Below are 20,665 nucleotides of genomic sequence, written 5' to 3' on the forward strand. Positions count from 1 at the left end.
GATTTACTCCATTTCTATAAACGGTAACTGCTGTAACCTAGACTTGCCACATGTTCTATGCTGGCATGGTCCATACAGGTTATATTCGTTTAGGGGTCTGTTTGGCCTGGGAGATTTGCTGTTGTAGAGTATACGTATCCCTGTCAGATCACTATTTCCTCTCTAGACCAACAACTATTTTCTGAATATACATGATTCTGATAGTAGCAAACACTCCCAATTAAACTGGAAAAGATCCCAGGGGAGAGTGAGTGAGTGAGTGAGTTTAGTTTTACGACTCACTCAGCACTATTCCAGCTATATGGCAGCGGTCTGTAAATAATCGCGTCTGGATCAGACAATCCAGTGATCAACAACATGAGCGTCGATCTGTGCAATTGGGAACCGATGACATATGTGTCAACCAAGTCAGTGGACCTGACCACCCGATCCCGTTAGTCGCCTCTTACGACAAGCATAGTAGCCTTTTATGGCGAGCATGGGTTGCTGAAGGCCTATTCTACCCGGGGACCGTCACGGGTACCCAGGGGAGATTTGAAAATCAGAACCTGAGGGAATCTAGACTCTCCAACTTAGGACTTAGCTTTTAGCAATATTTCAGCAATATCACGGTGGGTGACACCAAAAATGGACTTCACACATCGTACCCATGTTGAGAATCGAACCAGGGCTTTTGGCGCGATGAGAGAACACTTTAACCACTTGGCTACCCAGCGACCCTCGATGGCTGAGAAAAAAGCAAATACAAAATAGGCTAGTTGTAAGCATGTGAGAAAGTGAATTAAGTTTACGCCGCACAATATTCCAGCTACATGAAAACAATCTGTAAATGAGCTAGTCTGGACCAGACAGCTCAGCGATCAACAGCATTTTAGCACCGATCTACGCAACTCGGAATATTTTGTCAAAGAAGTTAGCAAGCATGACCATCCGATCCGGTTATAGTTGCCTCTTCCGATAAACATGGGTTACTGAAAGCCATTTTTCTGACCTGAACCTTTCCGGGTATATGTAATCACATTAAGGAACAGTAGTACTCATGCTTCATGTCAGTACCGAAATGGATGTCTCGTGCAGGTGGGACTGCGATGGCCGTATAGGAAGCGGCACTTTGCTATTTGGCATGTATCTGTTGTCATAAGTAAACAGCTATGGTCGAACAGATAATGTCAACAGCGGCCGCGTTAATCCTACAATAGGTGTCAATCGCAGCTTAGACCAGTACCCGGATGTTTCCATATCTCCTTTTATCCACTGACATACAAACTATGAGTGGGCGGTTGTTAAATTATCCTGTTGGAATTTCAACCCATGACCAACAGTACGCACTCAGCATAATACCGAACCTCTCCTCAGACTACCGTTACGACACACTAGATATTTGGTAATATCACCGGTTTGAATATGAGAATTTCATAACCGCGAATTCACACTAATTCGGGAAGATATTTTGTTCCGTAGCCTAATCATGCCAATTGTTGCAATTTGTGGGCCACTGGCAAGTATTGGTGTATCACGACATCACTGTGACTTGTACCGTCGTTATCCTACAATGCACTGGTTCAAGAGTAAACATGCCGTCCATCTGAGACTTCTTCAATCTGTATTACCTGCTCTACAATTGGTAGCCTAGACTGGACCCAAGGCTGCAATGAGCCCATATGGATGTAAAGTAATTCTATCAATTGAAGAGGTAATCTAGATATCGCGGACAGTCTAAGGACCTCAGTTTGATATTTATTATTTTTCAGAAATAATTATTTAAACTATTACATTTCACGCTAGATATTTGTGATGGTCTATACCATTGGGTAGGACAGGGTATGTAATATAATAGTCTCATCGTATGCAGCTAGAACCGGTCTTTAGCATCCCATGCTTGTCGAACGAGGCGACTAACGGGATCAGGTGGTCAGGCTTGCTGACTTGACTGACACGTAATTGTATCCCAAACGCGTAGGTTGATGCTCATAGTGTTGGTCAATGGATCAGGCTCGGTTATTTACAGACCGCCTGAATATAGTTGGAATATTGCTGAGGGTGGCGAAAAACAATAAATAATCAAACAAACATATGTAGTCCATTTTTGGTTTACAGTTGACCCGCTAAAATATGTTACTTGTTGTTACCGAGCCTGTCGGTCAACATTGATTTAAGATAACTTAAGGATTTATTGACTGGGAGTCAGCAAACTACCCGAATTGTTTCGAACTGAGACGTGGTAGCACAGTGGTCAGCGCTATAAAAAGGACTTTAGCGCCCGGAAACCCCAGGAACCCCTGCTGAGTTACAGGGAGAAGAAGTTACAGCAAGACGTGCCCGTTCTTCTCAAGCACTTGCGATAACTGTAAGTGTTGAACGTTGATTCCCACATAAATACAGGGAAGATTACGCGTTTTGTGACCGGTGTCCTTATCAATGTGGCACTAACTAATGACCTTCTAGCTCTCTGCCAGAGGCAACATTGGACCCTAGTAGGTGACCACCCCTGTTATTGACGCCATGGAATAATATTGTACTTGCTCTGCAGGCTTTTATACAAAACTATGTGCGTTTCCATAAAGCTTCGACAGGAAATCATCGCATTATGCGAGTATAAAATATACATAATACTGTGACCCTAAAACATGTTACCCGCCCCAACTCGGCATATATCTGAATGCTTCCTTTCGTTTCCCAAGTACCTCTGTCCGGTCGGGAGTTTGCCTGAAGGGCGAAGGTTAGTCATGTAGGAAGTGAGCGCGCACAGTGTGACATGGAGATCAGCAGGATGCAAAAGTGATACGAGCCCTTCCTTGTGGGATGTACTAGATACAGCACCGAATCGCATCGTCATAATCGACTGACCAGGGACCTGCTCGGGCCGTGTGTGAGTTTAGTTACGCGCCACTCTTGGCAATATTCACGCTGTATCACGGCGGGGAACACCAGAAGTGGGCTCCACACATTGTGGCCATGTGCGGAATCGAACCCGGGTCTTCGACGTCTTAACCCCCACAAGGCTACAAAACCGTACCGCTGGGCCTGTGAGGGAGATAGACGATGTCACAAACACTAGGATGTCAGTTTTCATGTCCTCCTTATTTAAAAAGACAGTCAGCAATATTTCACCTATGTGCCGGCAATCTGACAATGGACTGACAAACCAGGGAGTGATATAACGAGCAACGTCCACAAGTAACCGAGTGGAGGGAACCAGGCCATTTTATAGTTTCTTCTACAACTACTACTACTACTACTACTACTACTACTACTACTGCTGCTGCTGCTGCTGCTGTTGCTGCTACAACTACTGTCACTATACCAACAACAACAACCACTACTACTACTACTGCTGCTGCTACTACTACCACTACTACTACAACTACTACTGCTGCTGCTGCTGCTGCTGCTGCTGCTACTACTACTGTCACTATACCAACAACAACTACTACTACTGCTGCTACTACTACTACTACTGCTGCTGCTGTTGCAACTACTACTTCTACTACTACTACCACCACTACTACTGCTGCTGCTGCTGCAACTACTACTACTACTACTACTACTACTACTACTACTACTACAGTTGCTACTACTCCTCCTACTACTGCTGCTACTGCTACTACTACTACTACTACTACTACTACTACTTCTACTAGTACTGCTAGTACTGCTACTACCACACAGTCTACTCATTTCAACATTATTACTGATAATATGCACACTTTTTGAAATTGGTCAGAGCTCATAACCAATTAATTCTGTAATCATTGACAATAAAAATAAAGTGATTTATTGCTACCTTTGAATGTGGATCCGTCGTCGGCAGGGGGCAACAGCATGTGAAAGTCACGTTATTAAGGATCCTCTTGCCGGGTAACCATGAATATTTGTGGATATTTTGTGTCAACGTTTCCCTTGATCTCCTACAAGGCCTCATAGCGGCACGGGTCGCTCCACCAGCTGATACACGGGGTCATGGGAAAGCCCAGACGATCATGTAACCAGAGGGTCATGTAACACACTGTCGCTGCCACAGTTCGTCAACGCGTGAAGTGCAAACTGTTGACAGTCCAATAACTTATATATATTTTCGCGAGTTGCGTCCCTTGGGCGCACCGGGATTCGCTTTATGTATGTACCGTTCGTTTTCGGAAACTGGTGGCAAACTGCTCTTTAAAGACACCACGTGCGTTCGTCTTTGAACAGGTGCTTGTCTCGGAGTGGAACTCTGCGTCAGTTAACCAATCAAAGGAGGTGGTGCTGGGCCCATATTGCGTAGTGCATAACATCAGTGTCCCCATCTGTCACAACCCGTAGTAAAGAGGCGGTAGGGGTAGCCTGGTGGTTAATAGCTGCTGACACTTTAGATCAGACTATAGACACGTCGCTCAGCCAGGTATGACGACGGATCGTCGATTCACCTGGCATGGAATGCATGTGCTACCTACAGACATAAGGGGGCATGTCAAAGACATTTTATGATATTTATGTCACTTACATGTGGAGTCTGTCTCATCTATTGATTAATATCATACGGCTCTTTCTTTCATAACGTTTGTGCTGATATATGTAAAGCAATATGATACCCATAGAAGAGCTTAAATCAGCCCTCGTATTAAGTGTCTCAACATATATAGGTGGCATGGCCACCGTCCGAAGATCGACAGGACTGGATATAATTTGGAAATGGTTATCAAATGCTGTTTGTTTTCCTAGATTAACTCACTGGAAGGATTTCTTATCTCAACTGATATATCTAGCTATCCCCCTCCCGACTCTAAACACTGACTGGGATACCCTCCTGGTTGTGCTTTTGAGACGACCCCTCCTACTCGTTTGTACAATGACAGCGAGACTTAATAGTTTCAGCAATACTGTTAATACATTGGCGGATCCAAATGGGAGGTTCAGGGGGGTTCGACCTCCTCTTCACACTATCTTATATTAACTACATAAATTGTACATACAAATGCGAAAGACATTTATCATCCAAAACTGTGTTCCACAGGTGATATCCCTTGTGTAAGATCAAATGATATCTCCTAGGAGATATCGTTTTGACAGAAGATTTTGCACAATGCCCTCACAATGCTATGACGTCATGAAGTTGATTTGCAGCACTGCAAATCTGATGTTTAGAGATGTACATTTTTCACTGGAAACGAATGAAGCATGATTTTGGATGATAGAATCTCACCCTCGTGTCTACTGATACAAAATATATCAACACTCGTAGATAAAGGTAGAAATAAAAAGATAGGATATTTCTTACTTTATCAACTCACGTTGATACATTTGATATCAGTAGACACGTGGGTGAGATTCTCTATTTATTTCAGTACTTTAAACTCACTCACATTCCGTAAAGATCAGGATAAGAGGAGGCCTTTAGTATCGGTCGTTTCAAACGCCCGAAGATCACAACCTTACAGCTACATCTCCGACAAGCAACACTGACAGGACACCAGGGCTTTCCTCGTAGCATTTGCACCTCCTATGTTACAGTATGACGGAAAAGTTACGAGATCTTAGGCTTACGAGAGTTTTGTGAAACGGGGCCCTGGTATACTGTAACATAGGAGGTGCAGATGCTACGAGAAAAGTTACGAGATCGTAGGTTCACGAGAGTTTTGTGAAACGGTACCCTGGTGTTTTGCCTCTGAGTATATACACTTCCTTTTAGACCGAACCCCATTGAGATAGGAGATGCAGAGCGTGAGAAAATGTAGACTTAATGGCTTTTTTAGGTCGTTAGAATTCAGTCGCGTAGCAAGCCAATGTTTTTGTGTTTACAAACCATGTGGGTTGCATAGCTTTATACTTAGATAGTGTTGAGGGCCTACCCCACAGTCAAGTGTAAAGCCGTTTTTTATTATAATGGTAGAATTGCAGAACTGAAAATGTGGTTCATGGATTGTGAGACAGGATAAAACACAAAAACCCGAACTCAAAATAATTTTTTTTTATTGCTCAGGACAGGACCTCCGAAGAACGACACTTCACCCAGAAACAATATAGCGTGCTCCAGAGTTGCTCCGGGGGCGGTGGGGTAGCCCAGTGTTTAAAGAGTTCGATCATCACGTCGAAGACCCTGTTTGATTCCCCACATGAGTACAATGTATGAAACCCATAGCTGATGTCCTCCGTCTTGATATTACTGGAACATTGCTAAAAGCGGTGTAAAACGAAACCCGCGCCCACCCTAAACACCATTTTTCTATTCACGCCACAAAGACCTAAGACTCAAAATACATTTTTTTTAATTGCTCATACAGGACCTGCGAAGAACGACACTTGACCCAGAAACAATATAGCGTGCCCCAGAGTTGGTCCGGGGGCGGTGGGGTAGCCCAGTGACCTAAGACGTTTTACTGATGTGTTAAGAAATCGGAACAAACCGCAATTACAGCCATATCGTAATGTACTTGAATTGTAATTTCACAAAAGCTGTAGCACCAGTCGCTTCCTAAACCCTACCTCCCATCAACTGCACGTATCTATCCATTCGAGTTCTTAGTACATATGGTCTCGCTGAAATCCCAGGTTCAATTCCCACATGGGAACAATGTATGAAGCCCATTTCTAGTGTCCCCCGCCGTGATAGTTCAGGAATATTGCTAAAAGCAGCGTAAAACAATATTCACTCACTCACCCTTAGTACTTACCGTTTTGGAATCGTTGGGTTCTGAGAGAATGAGTGTGTTTATTTTTACGCCGCACTCAGCAATATCCCAGCCATATGGCGGCATTGGGTTCTGATTTAAGCTGCCACCACCCATCGTTAAGATCCTTACTACGCGGTTTCCAGCTTGTCATGGGAATATATATATGGTTACAAGATTGAAGTATAAGTGTTCTTATTTCAAATCGGTGTCAGTCCACTGACTCATGCACGCGACATAGCACGGTCCCCATCTGTGCCCACCTACTCCACGACCTAGGTGATTTGAGTGCACTGTGTATACATGTAGACATCTGTACGTGAAGGTGACGCTGTCCTGCATGTATTGTTCCACCTGTAATCAAGCCCCGAGAAATGTCAGGTATTTACAACCTCTCTCAGCTTACACTGACAGATATTCTTACCCTACCACAAACGCGCAATCTCGGGGACCGCATACACAGGGCTATGGTGATATTCTCTGAGAAATCGATTATCAGTTGAAATGTACTTTCGAAACCGATTTATGGCTCAAAGAAGTGGGTTGTTTTTAAAGTAAGAGGGTATTGAAACACGTTTGTGTGTAAATATATATCTTTTTCAAACTCTGAATTGATATTACAATATTAAGTAAACCTCCAGTGTTTCTACCCGTCAAAGTCCGGAGTAGAATATGCCTTCAGCAACCCATGCTTGCCACAAAAGGCGACTAACGGGATCGGGTGGTCAGGCTCGCTGACTTGGTTGACACATGTTATCGGTTCCCAATTGCGCAGATTGATGCTCATGCTGTTGATCACTGGATTGTTTGGTTCAGACTCGATTATTTACAGACCACCGCCACATAGCTGGAATATTGCTGAGTGCAGCGTAAAACCTAACTCAATCCCTCACTCCAGAGCTGAACACTGCAATATGAAACTCAGCCGACCTTTCCTCGATACAGCTTCAACAACAACATTTTGTTTTGATACGACCCCCGCCACACACGACTGATGAACTGCGCCTTTGTGCTGTGATTGACAGGTCCACGAGTCAATATCTTCCCGTCATGTGACTGTACTTTAATAAACAATAGCGCTAGCAGACATTTCATGGACAGAAATGGCCGAGGGAGTGTCCTGTCATAGTAAACGACCAGGTTCTCAGGACAGAAAAATCAATAACAAGTAACATTTTCAGTAGATGTATTTGTAAAACTGACTAGACCAAAATTAGCAACAAGACACCACACGTGACTCGTGTACATATTTTACTTCCATACGTATACAAATACGATCTGTTACTGGATTGCAGCGATGTAAAGGAAGTATCACTAATCGAGTCTGAACCAGGCAATTCTGTGATCAACATCATGAGCATCAATCTACGCAATTGGGATACGATGACTCGTGGCAACCAAGAAAGACGAAACGTGTCGTTGGTTGATTCATCACTGAACCATTCTCGCCTCTGATTATTAAGTGCATTTTGCACTCCTCCAAGTGGTAACAGTTTGTTGCTGGTGCCATCACAATCATGTGATTGTAATTAGAGATTCCACATTACCTGGACAGTGGATTGACACTGGCTTGATTATTGCCCACCTGTGCATATCTGTACATGCGCCATGCTTGCTCTCTCTCTGTGTCTCTCTCTCTCTCTGTCTGTCTGTCTGTCTCTCTCTCTCTCTCTCTCTCTCTGACGATTAGATAGTAACGGAGGACTAAAACCAAACCAGACAATGAAGTGATCGATGTGCGCATTTACTGTTTTAATGCTTCGGCTACACATTGTTCAATATTGTATGGTTTTCGAGTGATGGTCGATACACACGTGTGCTGAGACGTTGTGAACGCTGTTAGAAGGGGACCTCGCAGACGTATCGACGCGGGTAGTGACAGCCTATGTCACTGATGCCCAATCGGTCCAGCTGACCACAGTCTTCCCCTGGACCGTTGTCCGGCTCGTCTTTCCCCCAAACGGGCACATTTGTGGATCCCGTATTCCATTTAAACTCAGACGACGAGCTTCGTTTCAAACCAATCCATACTTGGTAGTTCTTTGAACCTGAAAAAAATGACATAGCAGTTGAGAATCAAGTGGACGTGTGGCCGTTAGTCGTATGAAAATCCCAGATATTTAAAACATATATCACAGAACGTCAATGTTTGGTAGAAATGATTGGTAGAATGTCGTAGTAACCCTCTCCCATAACCTATTTATCTACCAACCCAACGCATGGGCCTTAGAGGCCCTCTGTCTTTCGCGGTTTCGTTGCCGCACACTACATATATGTTTACCGTATGTACTTCCCTGATGCAAAACTCATTTACCGTGGATGCCCTGAAGACAAAATCTATCATTCTTAGGTGAGTATTTCATCTATTTTCTTCAAAATATTTTACAAACTGTAGATTGTAATATTTTCAAGACAAAATACATGTCCACACTGTTATCTAATCTCTAAAATGTTCTCATATATCTCTGAAAAGAAACATTTTAATCCAGAAATCAATTAGTTTATATGTTACAACAATTAGATGTTTTGTCTACACTGGACAGACGCATATTTTGTGCCTTACAATTCCTCTGGGATTGTTACATGTTTTGCAACACCACAGAAAGAATCGTATCGCTGCAACGAATTTATGTTACCAAATGTTTACATCACGTGACTACCGTGGGCTCATGCTTTTTGCAGGGAGCAGTGTATAAATTATCTGTTTACCCTCGAAAGATGTATTCACCTAGTGGGCGTTGTACACGGTAATTTGTCCAGGGTCACGTGAGCCTATCAGAGATTGACATTCTTATATATGGTAGGACAAAAGTTGAATAACCTGTGAATATTCAATGAATAAAGAAGTTGAATATTCATAAAATTATTCCACTCTATTAATGCTACAATTTCACTAATTCAGCTGAAACTGTTCTCAATTTTTAACACTTTACGTTTGTTTGCTTTCGGTGCTACCTCGTGACACTACAAGAGATGGTGGACATCACTTGGAGAACACCCCCCCCCCTCCTACCTGTGACATCTGCAAGAAGCTGCCCCTGAAAGCTTTCATACGTCAATGAATAAACACAGCTACTCATCAAAAACAGGAACGATTTATTCACTTCTTGACTGACGTCTGAAAATAAAACTATTTCATTTGTTCATGGTTATATTTAAAAAAATGGAAATGATTGACATAGCTTAGTGAAATGTTTCTTGTTTCTGCAAACAGCAAATCGTCTCATCAAATAGTAGGAGTATAGACTCAGTTGTCTGCAATCGCTATCTTCACCACACGAGTAATTGTCTACTGACAGCCCTTGCACACTGTCATCTGAGAACTGTGTTCCTTACACACATTCTGTTACACAGACTACAAATCTGCTCGCTTCTTCTGTCCTTCGAACTGCAGATGCAACAGCTTCGTCTCATTCTAGGGATGGAAGGACCAGCAGAAGAACTAGTGCCTGCTTTCAAGTAGCTGGCGGCATCCATCTGAAGCTGTTTGGGAATTGATGTCTGTGACCATCTCTCCATTTGTGGGAGCATTAGTCTGAGATTGTCTGGAGGAACAATAGTCTCCGGCGTTTTGCAGACACCTTCCATGCAGGAAACTGCACTGCCAATGCAAATGTAAGCTGCTAGGACAGCAATGTCTATCATGTTCAGGAAGAACACAACATGCCACCGCCTTGTCCTCCACTTGCATGTGTATCCGTACAACATCTCATCCATAGTGTCTACGCCTCCTTTTGTTCTGTTGTAGTACGTGACGATTTCTGTGCTTTTCTTATGTCAGTCCTCAATGTCATCAGTCTGGTGCATGGTACTCAACAGAGTCGCACTCTTTGACTTGCTGCCTCTGTATGAAACAATGGTGAGCTTGCCAAGCAATCCAAAAATGGATTCATAGAGTGGAATGGATTTCTTTGCTGTAAACTCAGGAGGGAGGAAGCGTTGTCTGACTGTTCCAACAAGGGTCAGACCTTTTGACAGCAGTTCCACCCAAGATCACGATGTCTGCTATTATGTTCCTGTTAGATCCAAAGAATGGTCTCCACAGATCTAGAGTTACCTGACGGCCTAGACCAACCTGGGCAGTACGGCCTTCCTTTCCTAGGCCAGGTAGGGTCGGCATTTTAAGGGATAATAATTTGCTGAATCGACAATCCAGAACAGCTTGATGCCATATGTATGTGGTTTCATTGGTATATACTGGACGAGGAACTGTGATATTTTCACCTGGACTGTAATGCTTCGACAGTTTGTCCAAATATATCCCACACTTCCCTCACAGCTTGTCCTTTTCACGCCGAACTCCTCGTTTCTCTGTTATCGAAACGTAGGGCAGCCACCATCTGTTCAAACCTATTGCACGATATCGTCGCTTTGATGATAGGGGTACCATACTGCTTGCTCCAAATCATCCTACTGCTACTCCTACATCCTACTCAAACCACTTGTTATGAGTATCCCATTTAGATCCCACATTTCCTCTTCATTTGTGTCCTTCCATTGTCTCTGGCTACCTATCTGAAACATGAACGTCCTTCCATAAATATTTTTGAACGTGACAATCCGCTTGATGATGTCCTGGTTCAAATAAACTGAAACATTTCTACTTCTGCATGTTGAACCTTTTGCTGTTCAGCTTTAGCTCTGTAGAACCAGCCTTCATCCAAACAACCAGTTCCGTCAGATTCAGAGACATTGTCTGATCATTGGGCATCCTGTCCATCAGAAACACTGTCTGAATCAGATTCTGTTTCTGTTTCGTCATGTAACTGTCACTGTCTGATTCACTTTCCTCACTGAAGGACACGTTATCAGAATCAGAATCATCAACATTTCAAATGAAAGCTTCGCGTGGATTTACCTCCCTCCTCCGACTACTTATTGCGACTGGTGCCACATGATTGGAAGTGTCTAGGGGTTTGGACCTTATAGCAGTACTTGCCTTATGATGAAACCATATATCCGGGTAAGCGTTATGGGTTAATGTAAACTGGGTGAGCGCAGGGAAAAATTACTGTAAAGATTTACAAATTACCTCAGATATGAGGAATACGTGTAAATCATATGAAATGTGAACTTACGGCAACACTATGAAGGTGACTCTGGGCCTCAAAGGGGTAAAGGTTAATGGAAGCAGTGGCCTGTGTTTTAGTTGTGAGGCTCCAGAAGGACACCCTTCACAGAAATGTGGTCCTCAGTTGTTTCCTTCCAGTCTGACTGGGTTTCCTACAGGAGTGGGACAGGTTACCCGGGTACCGAGACGGGCGGGAAATGAGTTGGATACGGGTATCCGAACCCGTTATGACCAATAGATTTACGCAGTGCAATATGTTATTCTTTCATGATTAAAAGGTTGTATCGTCTACGAACATTTTGACATTATTTTCAGTCACTCCTTCTGAATATACTCCTTTTGAATATACATGTAATACATAGTTATCGAGAAACTCGAATGAGCTGATGAAAAAATTGACATTTCTTGCAAGTTTGATGTCCGAAATTAACATAGCGGGTATTTGGGTCGGGTAATATGGGGAAGGGCACCCGGGTAGAAATTTTGGACCCGTCCCAGCTAGTTCTATTGTTTGTTGTTTCATACCCCTCTCAGTACATCAGCTGTGTGATGGCGATCTGAAAATAATCAAGTCTGGTCCAGATGATCCATTGAGCATCGATCTACCATCTCTCAACCAAATCAGCGAGCCTGGCTACCCGATCTCGTTAGTCGCCTCTTACAAGCACGGTTTGTTGGAGATCAACGAGATCCAGCTTTGATGGAGATTATTATGGAATGCATTCCGACCTCATCTGACCTCCACTACCGTCCACCGTGTCATGTTTACATTGAGAAACAATAAATACACTATTTTGATGCCTGGACATACTTTATTTGCCAAGCTGCCTTCAGTGTTAACAGCATCGTCACACATGTAAGGACATATCCTTGTGATGCAACAGGGCTGATAGGGTAGCCTTGTGGATTGCCTGCTTCTATTCCGCACTTGGGTACAATGAACGCCATTCCTCACCGTGATACTGTTGGAATATTATCCAACGCGACATAAGACGTCGTGCTCATGTGGAAAATCGAACCTGGATCCTCGTCATGACATTGTTGAAAAAGAAAATACATTTGTTTCGTCTGTTTGATGAGGAACACAAAATATGTTGGGGTAATGTTGGACGGCTGTCTTGAAATGATGATGACGATGACCAAATTCGTAATGCACAAAATCTAGAATCTAGAATCCACAATGAAACAGTGGCACGAAAAGGTTAAAAACAAACAAACAAACAAACAAACAAACAAACAAACACAAATATACCCCAAAACACATCCTTAATCCGACTGGGTGCCCATTCACAGCTTGGAGGACAGTTAAAACTGTACCTGCACGTTTTACGGAGACATGAACAAAATGACGTGATTGGAGCTTAGATGGAATGTAGCCGACAGTGGTGTTAACAAACTAGCAATAGCATACACTCCACCATTTCTTGCTTTTCAGTGACTGCCTCTCTCCCCTTAAGTTGCTGATTCCCCAGTTTGGTAGGGGGGTAAATCTCTTACCTGCGTCCCATGCTTTGTCTCCCAGCGCAGCCAGGTATCCAGTGACGACGCCATACTTCTCTTTCGTGTCCAGGTCGACAAGACGCCCATGTGTCATCTTCCGACACTGATCCACAGCTGACTGGTAGCTCCTTGCGTCCTCCAATTCACTGACGTGGAAACACATCTTAGGATTCTTAATCTCCGTGTATCCTTCCGGACAAATGTCTACAAAATGCACACAAGGAAACAAGAACAAGCTCAACAGATTAATGTTAAAAACATTGAACGAAATCCACGACGAAATTGGAGAATATTCTACCGATCTCATTGCATAAACTACCTATATATCTATGTAATGAGTGTAACGGTAGAATATTCTAAACTATTTCTTTCTTTACCGACCTCGTGTAAATGAAAGATTAAAACCCCTGTGGAATGTAGCACGGTGGGCCCCAGCCGGTAAAGGCGTGACAGTTAGCTGTGAATTACGTCCCTTGAGTACACCAGAAACCTAAGTTTGAATCCCGGTTCCATTCAGTTATGGAACAGTACCTGCCAGCAGTATACCTATGATCTGGATTTTCACCAAAGTGCCAAACACCTAAGATCTGTATCACCTTTGGGTATAGCAGGAATAATCTACTGCCTTTTATTCTCCCTGGGTATAAGAATAGTTGTTACAACTATGTGTCATTGAAAAGAAATTTCCTCAGAGTTTTACGGTGTGGTAAATGAAATTGTAAACCTTTTTATAGTAGTGCAATTTATCGGGGTTAATCAGGGTATCTCGGACAAGGCAACCGCTTTAACCACTTAGCTTACCACCCAGAATCACATCCCTCGTGTCATTGCGAGGATTAAAGTATTGATACTTTTTTAGATATATAATTATTTTAGCAGTATATCATGAACAATATAGTACAGCTTGGTGGTTAAAGTGTTCGGTCGTCACGACAACGATCCAGGTATAATGTGTCTCTCGCCGTGATATTGCCGGAATATTGGTGAAAGCGACGTAAAACCATGTTCACTCCCTCACTGACTCCCTCACTCACGATCAAAAAAGGGTATGCTACCCTGTTAAACGTACAAACTATGTCATATGAGGCACTGGTGGGGGTATATATGATTTTGTAGCAGATGGAGGCAGACATCGGTTTATATCCATCAGGACAGGCACCTGCAGAATAGAATCGGTGATTCAGATTAAAAACAATCAGTGACGGTTTTCTGTATTTTTTTTAATCATTGGTATCTGAGCAGCCTTTGACAGTCAAGAAGACGAATTGAGGAGAGAGAGACATGAAATACAGACAGGAAGGAGTTACCGGAAGTAGAGACAGGAAAGGATCTAGGGGACAGAGGGAGACAGGAAGCGGAGACATGATGTACAGACGGGAAGGAGTCGTGAAGTACAGGCAGGAAGGAGCGTTAGGAAAGGGTAGAGGCTACAGAGAAACAGGAAGCAAAACAGCACGGGGCTTGTAATGAGAATGATAGACTAATGTTGAGAGACAGGGAGAGAAGTAGGAAGAGACATAAATGGAACAGGAATTGGAGTCGCAGAAATGAGGAGAGGCTAGGTGAGAAATATTAAGAATATTTACATCAGAATGCTCTTCGTAAAGTGGAAGGAAGTGTTTCAGATGTTTCTTAACCTACCTAAAAACCCAGTCACAGCACATGATAAAAGAAGGACGAGTCTCAGCATTGTCCCCTCTGGTTCTGGAATAGGTTCAACCAATACCTACAGAAACACATTAGAATTTGGTACACATATAATTCACATATGGAAGGATGTAATCATGATTTTGAGTTTAAAAACTGAACTGACCAGAAAAAAAGCTTGAGTTTGGGACAAGGAAATGTGATGGTGTTGCGCGGGATGGAACCCAGCAACTGTGTATAATGTAAGACAAAATTACATCAGCGTTGAATACAACGATGCCTTTGGTGCTGGTTACCTCGACACAAGTACGTTAGGTATTGTTCTCTCCTGCTTCTCCAGCCACTAACCACCGCTACTCAACCATCACACAAAATGTATTTCCATGAGTATTATGATAATTGACAGTTCCCTGTATGAGACTTAATGTTCTTTTTGTAAAAAATAAGGCTTCTTCAGTGATGAACCAAATCATTTTGAGACTACCTAAGTGCATCGTGTTTGTATTTTATCAGACCTTTATTTGAGATAAATAGGCAACAAACATTTTCAAAGCAATCGACCACATTTTCAAAGTCATGAAAATTGTTCACGAATCCCTTTTCGATGATATTGACGGAGCTCAGACGTCATAAAACTATTTTCAAACTCCTTTTGCGATGGTATCGACAGACCCCAGATGCAATTTTTCGGCTTATTTTAAACACTCAGTCTTCAGGTCCCCTCTGGCTTACTTTAATGACTGTTGGGTACGATCAAGATTTCAGTGAGTGAGTGAGTTTAGTTTTACGCCGCTTTTAGAAATATTCCGGCAATATCACGATGGGGGACACCAGAAAATGGGCTTCCCACATTGTACCCATGTGGGGAATCGAACCCGGGTCTCCAGAGTCCACCACCAGGCTAGCTCACCGCCCTCAAGGTTTCAGAGTTGCACAGCTCTGTTACTGAGGTTCAAAGCCTACCGTTCTCCACTGAATTACTTTGGCACCAAAACACTCTCTGGGAGAGTGACGTCGACCACAATCACATGGGAGAACAACAGTCCACCAGCAAAATACAGCGACATTAATTCTCCCTCTGTGGGTTGTGGCCTCAGGGGGCTGTTTGAATGCTGGTTTGATGTCGTTGATATCCATGAGTTTGCCAATGAGTTTGTAATCTGCCAGCCTCTCAAATGCTTACTGACCATGCGCTTTGTTGGCACGAATTGTAGTTTAACGGGTTTATGTTCCTCCAGCAGTTGAAGCATCTCAGCTTTCCTCATACTGGAATAACCTCTCAGCCAATGATCCTTTGCTTGGACTTTGAGCACTTTCACTGTGGGAGGCTTGACATCTTGAATACCGAGTAATCTCAAAAGCTGGTCTTCCTTCAATCGCGTGCAACATAAAGTTCAAAATCAATCCCCAAACAATCAAAATCCAATCCTGCTTCACAATCTTTGCAGTTGCGATTTTCAACGGACCATGTAGATCATCGCGAATGTCGACGGTAACCTAATACCATGGAAAAATACATCTCCTTCTTGTTGGGCGGTCTGAAATTCATAGACAGCGTTCAGTTCTTGCTGTCCTCTCTAGACAGCCTGGTTAATGTCAATGGTACACCGACGCCGAGGAAGGGCATCTACCCCTACGAATACGTGGCACCTTGACTGACTAAGCCATCACCCCAGATGGTTACCAGCATACTCGTTCACATGTTCGAGATATTCAGTAGAAACTTGCTTGAAACAGTACCTATACCCTGAATGTTATTTCTCCTCCCCCATCTCTCTTGGAACTCGACGTACGCACCATACACTGTAAGTATTGACACTGTAATATTAAAGTAAAAAATTCCAACATGCATATATGATGAAAAACCTATTACACATGTATTCAACACGGATACTGGAAAGATGTGGCTGCCATCCCGAAAGTCGCCCAAACCACTCGAGTTTCCGAAGAGAAACAAGCTGTCTGGCAAGTTTAACTGCCATCGACTCAGATCATCCAGAGAAGAAAATTCGAATTTTCAATGCGGAATCACGTCCATCAAGCCGACCTACTGTTTCTACCGCACGACAGGGCCAGATATAAAACCTATAAACATGCCCTGACCGTCGTAGACGTCGCCAGCCACAACACGGATGTTGAACCGTTGACAACCAAAGATTCAAATGAAGTTGCTTAAGCCTTACATTGCATCTACAGACACAGTTGTTTGACCTGGCCTGCTGTCATGTAAATCCACCCCGGTCGTGAGTTTATGTCACAGCTGCTGGTAAAGCACCAACTCCAGGTGAGACGTGGCATGACCGGAGCCCACAGAACCCAAGGAATCATCGAGAGATTCAATCTCACCTTAGCCGGACGCCAGTTCTCACACCGGAACATGCAGGATTTAACCCATCCCTAAAGCTGATACAAGTATACAGAATGGGTCGCATAGTTGCCGCAAGTGGTGGATGCCATCAATAACCGGACAGAGTCAGTGTGAGGTACCTGTACCATACGGGTGAATACGATGGGAGGCAGCAGAAAAGGTGCCACCAATCTGATATGGTCCATGAAATTGTACCGCGTCAACCGAATCAGCATCGATGATAGTGAACCCAACTTGTACTACTTGAAAGGCGGGCGGATCGCAGAGACGGCTCGTCAGAGAGGAATTGTCCTTCACGACACTGTGTTATACCCTTATTAAATATTCGATCCCTCTTTCATCATCATCATGGGGAGGATGACTGAGAAATAGTTGTTCAGTCGCATCAGGGTGGATGTCAATTGACTCGGTTTTTAACTCAGCCCTAAGGCGAGTAATTGTAGGTCTGCATGGTACCGAACGGTTACAATATCTCATGGATACTTTAGTCAATTAGAGCCTTGAGACCAGAGGGAATATAAAGGGAATGTGCGGGACTTTTGGCGTTTCAATCCCTCACGGAAAACAACAAAAACTTTTTTGCGTATTTTCAAGAATGAACTAGTTTGTTTATCCTTGAGGAAGTCTAATTGAAAAATAAGCCTTATAGAGGACCTGGTCAGATATCACACTACTCCATAATCATTAAAGAACTCTTCTAAAATAGAAATGAATTGTTATGCACAAATTCACCAATTTTCTGCTGCTGTCGGGTCGTTGTTTAACGCCGTTGTCAGAAATATTTCAGTTATATGGAGTAAATAATCGTGTTTGGACCAGACAATCCAGTGATCAACAGCATGAGCATCGATCAATGCAAACTGGAACAGCTTTGAAGGTGATCATTGCGGAATGCAATCCGATCTCATTTGACTCCACTACCCTCCATCGTGTCATGTTTACAATAAAACACTGCAAGACAGCAACAATAAATGTACTATTTTGATGTCTGGACATACTCTATTTCGAAACTGCGTTTATGGCAAGTTGCACTTAGTCTCACGACAAGGACGGGTTACAGAAGACCAGTGGTAACTCAGGTCCAGTGGTAACCCAGGTTCAGTGGTAACCCAGGTCTTCACGGGTACTCGTTATTTGAAGTTCGAGGCTTAAAACCAGTGAAAGGAATTGGTTGCTACTGAAAGTACTCTGATATGATAGGTACGGTAGTTTCGAAATAAAGACCACTGGGTATCCTTTATTTGGTTATAACTTTGCGGCTGAGTCGATACCTGTGTGTGTTTACGTGGGTCCGTTTAACATCAGTTGTGCTTTAGGATTAACCAAAGTGACAGGAGATAAGGTAACACAATCAGAAGTATGGAACACTGTACTTACAATAAGATATTGCCCCTGTGAAGTCAAACTGTAGATTGGTTAATCTAAAACATCACTACAAAGTGACAGAATGGAGACAAGGTAAACACACGACACAAGTATGGAACACTGTACTTACAATATGATATTTGTTGATGCAGAAAACATGTTTCGATTCTGCACCTGTGAAGTCAACCGCAGATTGTAGTGATGTTTTAGATTAGCCAAAGTGACAGAATGGAGACAAGGTAAGCACAATCAGGAATATGGAAAACTGTACTTAAAATAAGATATTGGCCCCGTGAAGTCAAACTGCAGATTGTAGTGATAAGTTTTACTAACCAAAGTGACAGAATGGAGACAAGGTAAACACACAATCAGAAATATGGAACACTGTACTTACAATAAGATATTGCCTTCGGAAAGCCAAACTGTAGATCGCAGAGATGATTTCAGATTAACCAAAGTGACACAATAGAGACACGATAAGCACAATCAGAAGTATGGAACATTGTATTTAGCATGAAATGTTGGCCCCTTGAAGTAAAACTGTAGGTTGTGGTGATCTATGTTTTAACCACAGTGACAGGATGGAGAGAAGGTAAACAGACAACAGAAGCATGGAACATACAGTGGTTTCCTCCCCTATCATGCTATTATATCATGGTATAAACTCAGGAATTGGTAAACACAACGTTAGACCAAACTACCTTACTTTCGTTTCATGGGCACTTAAGAAGTTGGAGAATCACAAAAACTCTGAAGTCCGGAGCAACGGTCTGATGACGTAAGAAATCTACACCCAAACTTCGCTGAACGTAACAAACACAAAGTTGCAATCCATGAAGTTGTATGCTTCATCTTTACCTTACTTTCGGACTTTGGATCTTCGTAAACCACAGTTTAAAAGTAAGAATACCTCATCATCTCAATAATTGTGGTGGTAGTATCCATTTCTAAAAGCACAGGACCTGCGGGAAAAAGCTAACTTACCTTGAGAATCTGCTCGATGAAGGATGACCCACAGCTGTTTCTCTGTAAGTTATATAGGAGGTTTCTGCAGATAGTTGCAAATGTTATGCATGGAATACGTAGCATTATTAGGTTTGAGTAACATGATTTAAATTGATGTGTTAATGTAACAGTTTGCGATTTCACAACCTTATCCATAAGAAATTACTGTCAAGTATGTTGAGTGACAACCAAGCTTAATCAAAGGACACGTTGTCATTTATAGCGTTAGGAAACCATTGTGTATTCCTATTGTTCCGGAACAGAGACTGAAAGTGGAGGCGACAGGCGGTGTAAATTATACTCCTTATTGCATGACGTATATGGTTAATATCACGGCAGGGGACACCAGAGATGGACTTTCCATAATGTACCAATGTAAAGGAATCGAAATCGTGTCTTCGGCGTGGCTATCGAAAACTTTAATCTCAAGGCTACCTCCACCGTCAGCATTTCTGGAGTATCATTCATATGTTATTCAAAAATAAGTATGAATCACTGTATACACGACAGACAAACTGAAATGAGAAGGCATGTACCAGAATCTTTGCGGTTCCAGGGCAATAATGTGTTCACCAAATGAGCCTTCATATGCGAAGCTTTCTGGTTGTTTGGTCCATTTGGTGGTTGTCTGTTACATCAGTTGGTTGTCTGGTCTGTTTCGAGCCATGTCAAAAAGTATGGTCCTGCTCCTCATCGTAGCGCTAAGACGGTCGTAAAGTCGTATGTGAATTACGATTATCTTGAGTGAATGACGTCACTTGCTTAATTATACAAATTGGTTGAGTGAATTCGGTGAATTGGATAGGTGAGTGAATTCCGTGAATTGGATACCCCCAGGCCGGGATGTGCCAATACCAGAATATCAGTTGCTGTGTCTCATGCATTTCGTTTGGAGAAGCATTTTAACTTCCACACCCAGGAATTCTGTCTTGGTGGATAATGGAAAGAGGTTATTCAGTGGAGTTGACTTTGTATATCTAAAACGCTATGCATTCGGTGATGTGATAGATATGCTGATCAGGGAACCTGCATGAGACCAGCTCGATGTTTACTTGCATGTGT

The 20,665-nt window shown here is 42.9% G+C and overlaps 1 protein-coding gene across 2 annotated transcripts; it reads right to left on the minus strand.

Annotated features, from left to right (window-relative positions):
• Nucleotides 1-8,378: 8,378 nt before the first annotated feature.
• On the minus strand, nucleotides 8,379-19,603 carry LOC137280183 (uncharacterized). 2 transcript variants are annotated; one of them, XM_067811866.1, is made up of 5 exons: nucleotides 19,583-19,603; nucleotides 14,860-14,944; nucleotides 14,288-14,377; nucleotides 13,216-13,422; nucleotides 8,379-8,695 (listed from the first exon to the last, which is right to left on the minus strand). In XM_067811866.1, exons 2-5 carry the CDS (start codon nucleotides 14,906-14,908, stop codon nucleotides 8,487-8,489), a joined length of 555 nt encoding a protein of 184 aa, XP_067667967.1. In that variant the 5' UTR covers nucleotides 14,909-14,944; nucleotides 19,583-19,603; the 3' UTR covers nucleotides 8,379-8,486. The 2 variants fall into 2 exon arrangements, with proteins under 2 accessions (XP_067667967.1, XP_067667968.1); XM_067811867.1 differs by having other exon boundaries at nucleotides 14,860-14,922; nucleotides 19,583-19,601.
• Between the last annotated feature and the right edge of the window lie 1,062 nt (nucleotides 19,604-20,665).

The sequence above is a fragment of the Haliotis asinina genome, chromosome 1 (assembly GCF_037392515.1).
Source record: "Haliotis asinina isolate JCU_RB_2024 chromosome 1, JCU_Hal_asi_v2, whole genome shotgun sequence".
Lineage (NCBI taxonomy): Eukaryota > Metazoa > Mollusca > Gastropoda > Lepetellida > Haliotidae > Haliotis > Haliotis asinina.